The sequence below is a fragment of the Portunus trituberculatus genome, chromosome 9, assembly GCF_017591435.1.
Source record: "Portunus trituberculatus isolate SZX2019 chromosome 9, ASM1759143v1, whole genome shotgun sequence".
In the NCBI taxonomy this organism is placed as follows: domain Eukaryota; kingdom Metazoa; phylum Arthropoda; class Malacostraca; order Decapoda; family Portunidae; genus Portunus; species Portunus trituberculatus.
This window is the reverse complement of record NC_059263.1, coordinates 8,226,357-8,231,356: the sequence shown is the minus strand read 5'-3', so window position 1 is coordinate 8,231,356 and position 5,000 is coordinate 8,226,357. Positions and strand designations below refer to the sequence as shown.

The window sequence follows — 5,000 nt, the reverse complement described above, 5'->3', positions numbered from 1 at the left end:
AGGAGGGGAATTGATGAGACGAAAAGCTTTTAATTCCACTCTATCTAATAAAACTGTGTGACTGGAGCCCCTTTAAACATGCGAAGAGTACTCCATACAGGGGTGGATAAGGCCCCTATATAAAGTAAGCAGTTGGAGGGTGAGAAAAACTGGTGGAGACGCCTCAGATGAGATGTGAAGTCTGTCTTTTTTACTGTCTAATTTATTTTTCCAGCATTATTTTGTCACTATTAGAGGAGGAGGAGGAGAAGGAGGAGGAGGAGGAGGAGGAGGAGGAGGAGGAGGAGGAGGAGGAGGAGGAGGAGGAGGAGGAGGAGGAGGAGGAGGAGGAGGAGGAGGAGGAGGAGGAGGAGGAGGAGGAGGAGGAGGAGAAGAGATAGAGGAGGAGGAGGAGGAAAGTAAGACTCCCACTCTTCTCTGCCTCCTATCTTTATCCCTCCTCATCTTCCTCTCTCGTTCCCCTTATCCTCCTCTTATATCTCCTGTTCCCCTGTCTCTCTCTCTCTCTCTCTCTCTCTCTCTCTCTCTCTCTTTGTCACAACGAATTTCCTTCCTTCCACATTCGTATTCCCTCACCAATTCCACTCCTCCTCCTCCTCCTCCTCCTCCTCTTCCACACCTGTACGTAGTCAAGCCAGGTGAGAGGACCAGGTAATGAGTCTGGCCCCCTCTATAGACTCTCACACAAAGACTCTTACCTCTTCACCCCATTCCCTCTCACCCAAACCATTTATCAGTCCCAAATCTGGCCCATCACTTCACCGTGGGAGAGGGGAGAGGGGAGAGGGGAGAGGGAGAGGGGAGAGAGTAAAAGAGGTGATAAAAAAGAAAAATAGAGGAGGTAATGTTTAGCAAGAAATGGGAGAGTAATTGAGTGTAGAATGGGAGGAGAGAGAGAGAGAGAGAGAAGAGAGAGAGGGAGAGAGTAAAGGAGAGCGAGTGAGAGAAAGGGAGAGGATAAACGAGTGAATGCATGGAAAATAAAGGGGAAAAAGAGGAGATGGGAGGGAAGAAGAGAGAGGAGGGGGGGGAGAGGGGAGAGAGAAAGAGAGGGAAGGAGAGGGAGAGTGAGAGGGGAGGATATAAAGTAACAGAAAAGAATGAGGGAGGTAAAATCTGTGTGGGAGTGAAGAGGAGAATGGATGAGAGAGAGAGAGAGAGAGAGAGAGAGAGAGAGAGAGAGAGAGAGAGAGAGAGAGAGAGAGAGAGAGAGAGAGAGAGAGAGAGAGAGAGAGACTGTCAAAAAAACGAATAACAAAATTAAAACGAAAAAAATAAAGAAAACAAAGAAAGAAAATGGAATATAGATGCATCCTTCTTCTTCCTCCTCCTCCTCCTACTCCTCCTCCTCCTCCTCCTCCTCCTCCTCCTCCTCCTCCTCCTCCTCCTCTTCCACCTCTTCCTCTCTCTAATCTTCCCATTCCATTATTCTTTTTCCCTTCTTCCTCTCACTTTTCCTCTTCCTCATTTATCTCTTTCCCCTCACTCCCTAACCCTCATAGAAGAGAGGGAGAGAGAGAGAGAGAGAGAGAGAGAGAGAGAGAGAGAGAGAGAGAGAGAGAGAGAGAGAGAGAGAGAGAGAGGAGTGTTATAATGTAGATAGTGAAGGTGAAATGAGGTGAGAAGAGGAGGGAAAAGAAGAAGAGGAAGAGGAGGAGGAAGAGGAGGAGGAGGAGGAGGAGGAGGAGGAGGAGGAGGAGGAGGAGGAGGAGGAGGAGGAGGAGGAGGAGGAGGAGGAGGAGGAGGAAGTGCTGGGAGAAGCAAAAAGGAAATAAGTAAAAGAGAAAGGAGAGAGAAGGTGTAGTGAGAGAGAATTCAATTTTGTAAGAGAGAGAGAGAGAGAGAGAGAGAGAGAGAGAGAGAGAGAGAGAGAGAGAGAGAGAGAGAGAGAGAGAGAGAGAGAGAGAGAGAGAGGTGGGGGACTCACCTTGAATCTGTCGTCAGCTGAGTAGGTGTGGTGGCCTGCTGTTAGAATATGTAGGTCACGCTTCCTCAGCCACGTCACCTAGAGAGAGAGAGAGAGAGAGAGAGAGAGAGAGAGAGAGAGAGAGAGAGAGAGAGAGAGAGAGAGAGAGAGAGAGAGAGAGAGAGAGAGAGAGAGAGAGAGAGAGAGAGAGAGAGAGAGAGAGAATGTTTTTTAGTATTGGCATGCAACCCACAACTAGATATTAACATTTTACACACGTACACGCACACACGCACGTATATACGCACGCAAGCACGCACACACACACACACACACACACACACACACACACACACACACACACACCGCGTAGTGTAGTGGTTAGCACGCTCGACTCACAATCGAGAGGCCCGGGTTCGAATCCCGGAAGCGGCGAGGCAAATGGGCAAGCCTCTTAATGTGTGGTGTGTGTTCACCTAGCAGTAAATAGGTACGGGATGTAACTGGAGGGGTTGTGGCCTCGCTTTCCCGGTGTGTGGAGTGTGTTGTGGTCTCAGTCCTACCCGATGATCGGTCTATGAGCTTTGAGCTCGCTAAGTAATTGGGAAGACTGGCTGGGTGACTAGCAGGCGACCGAGGTGAGGCGAATTACACACACACACACATACACACACACACACACACACACACACACACACACACACACACACACACACACACACACAGAGAGAGAGAGAGAGAGAGAGAGAGAGAGAGAGAGAGAGAGAGAGAGAGAGAGAGAGAGAGAGAGAGAGCAGTAGTAGTTGTAGTACTGACAGAAGTAGTAGTAGTAGTAGTAGTAGTAGTAGAAGTAGTAGAAATAGTACTGGCAGTAGTAGTAGTAGGTTCAGCAAAAGGAGCATCCATGAAGTAGTCACGGGACACAAATGAGAAGTGAGTACTTTTTAAAACATTCTTCACAAACAATCATGACTGGCAACAAGAAAATGTTGACTCTGCGCGTGGAGGTGACAATCTCTTACGGAGGAAGCGGCCCAGCGCGTGCGCGTGGTCGCCAAGGACCGCGGCGCACTGCTGTTCCCCTACCGCCGCAAGCTGGCCTCCATCCCGCTGTACAAGGCGGGGTGGAGGCGCCTGCCCGGCGACTTGTGGCAGAACGAGCAGGCCATGGCGGTGTCCGTGGACGTGGACAAATTGCTCAGCTATAAGAAGCTTGCTCTGCAACTGTACTGCCTGCGTGGCAGTGACGTAAAGCACAAGGGCGTGTTCAACTTCCAGCGGCTGATGGCGCAGCAGCAGCAGGACGACGAGCTGTTCCTTGCTATGCGCTACTCAGCGAGGTGCTGGTGGCACTGTCTTGCCTCCGGCTTTTGTCGCAAGGCTGCTGAGGACAAGGTGGAGCCGGTGCCGGTGGTGGTGCGAGGCGGCGGCGGCGGCGAGGAACGGGGCCGCGGCGCCGGAGACGCCAGCCTGGCTGATATGTGGCGGGGCGTCCCTTCCTCAGGGACCCCTGCCCTGTCCCAGGCCAGCCATCTGGCTCGCGTACTACCAGCCCCCGCCGCGGCCGCCCCTCCACCGGCGCATTGGAGGAGCAGCTGGGAGTGCCTCTGCCCCCCAGACCACAGCGATTCCTTGACTCTGGCGCGGTGTTCCCTGAGCTGCTACGGGAACACAACCTGTTAGGGACCGAGGTGAGGACGCAGCGGCAGGCTGAGGAGGTGCCCCAGCAGCGCGGCCCGAGGAGGCACGGACGGCTGGCACGAAGCGTGATGGGCTGTCTGGCGGTGGCAGTGGGCACTCTGGTGACGGGCCAGGAGGCGCCCCTGGTCCACTGGCTGGTCTGCGGACTGGCTGCTGCCCTTCTGCTGTCGTACGCATGCACCCACGTCCGTGTGTGGCGCCGACGCCGGCGAGGCAGAAGTAGTGGGTTTCCCGCAGAGGGCGCGCCCCATGAGAAGAGCTGCCCGCCCGGCTCCCAGGACGGGCAGCTCTCAACACACCGGCGGATCACCATTTTTGGGAAGACCTGCCACTGATGGTTCCTCCTGTCACGAACCTCTGTTTACTGGTGAATTGCTACAAGGCATTGGCTGAGTCTTGTACAGAAGAGATGTATGTGTGTGTATGTGTGTGTGTCTGTGTGTGTGTGTGTGTGTGTGTGTGTGTGTGTGTGTGTGTGTGTGTGTGTGTGTGTGTGTGTGTGTGTGTGTGTGTGTGTGTGTGCACCAAGTTTCAATTATCATATTTCTAGTTTAATATTTCTAGTTTGGCTATACAACAACTACTACTACTACTACTACTACTACTACTACAACTACTGCAGCTTTTTTTCTATCTCATCTTTTTTCCCAATAAGAGGAGAGAGAAATAATTAAAAAAGGAAGGAAACTGAGAAAAGAAGGAAAACGATGGAAATGTAAATAAAAGAGGAAAGAAGGAATGGAGGAAAGAAGAAAACAAAAGGAGAAGGAAGAAATGAAAAGAGGAGAGGTAGGTAGTCTTCTCACTTCTCCTCCTGCTGCTTCTCCTCCTCCTCCTCCTCCTCCTCCTCCTCCTCCTCCTCCTCCTCCTCCTCCTCCTCCTCCTCCTCCCTAACATTCATCTCATAAGTTCACGCAATTTAACAAGTTTCCCCCACAACCTCCAGACTCCGTTTTCTTCACGCTTCCGTTTTCTTTAGTTGCTACGATTTTATATCTTTATCTTTTTAACGTCACATAATAATAATAATAATAAAAATAATAATAATAATAATAGAAATAATAATAATAATAATAATAATAATAATAATAATAATAATAATAATAATAATAGAAATGTCACGTTCTATTTAGTTCTGTGCCTTTCGTCACGTAAAAATGAAGATAATTATTCACAATATTTCAAATCTTGGGAATATCACATGTATATTCTCATTAGTATTATCATTGTTGTTATCGTTATCTCCTATTACCATTATCATTCCCCATCTGGATATAGTAGTAGTGGCGATAATGGTAGTAGTAGTAGTAGTAGTAGTAGTAGTAGTAGTAGTAGTAGTAGTAGTAGTAGTAGTAGTAGTAGTTGAAGCACTAGGAAAAGTTAGCGTTCTTGT

The 5,000-nt window shown here is 49.7% G+C and overlaps 1 protein-coding gene across 1 annotated transcript in view; it reads right to left on the bottom strand.

The window, feature by feature from the left end:
- Positions 1-5,000, bottom strand: part of LOC123501604 — a 74,396-nt gene that overhangs the window by 32,427 nt on the left and 36,969 nt on the right. The window contains exon 3 of the mRNA XM_045250538.1: positions 1,928-2,005. Within this exon, the coding sequence (XP_045106473.1) occupies positions 1,928-2,005 (78 nt within the window). The remainder of the gene's footprint in view (positions 1-1,927; positions 2,006-5,000) is intronic.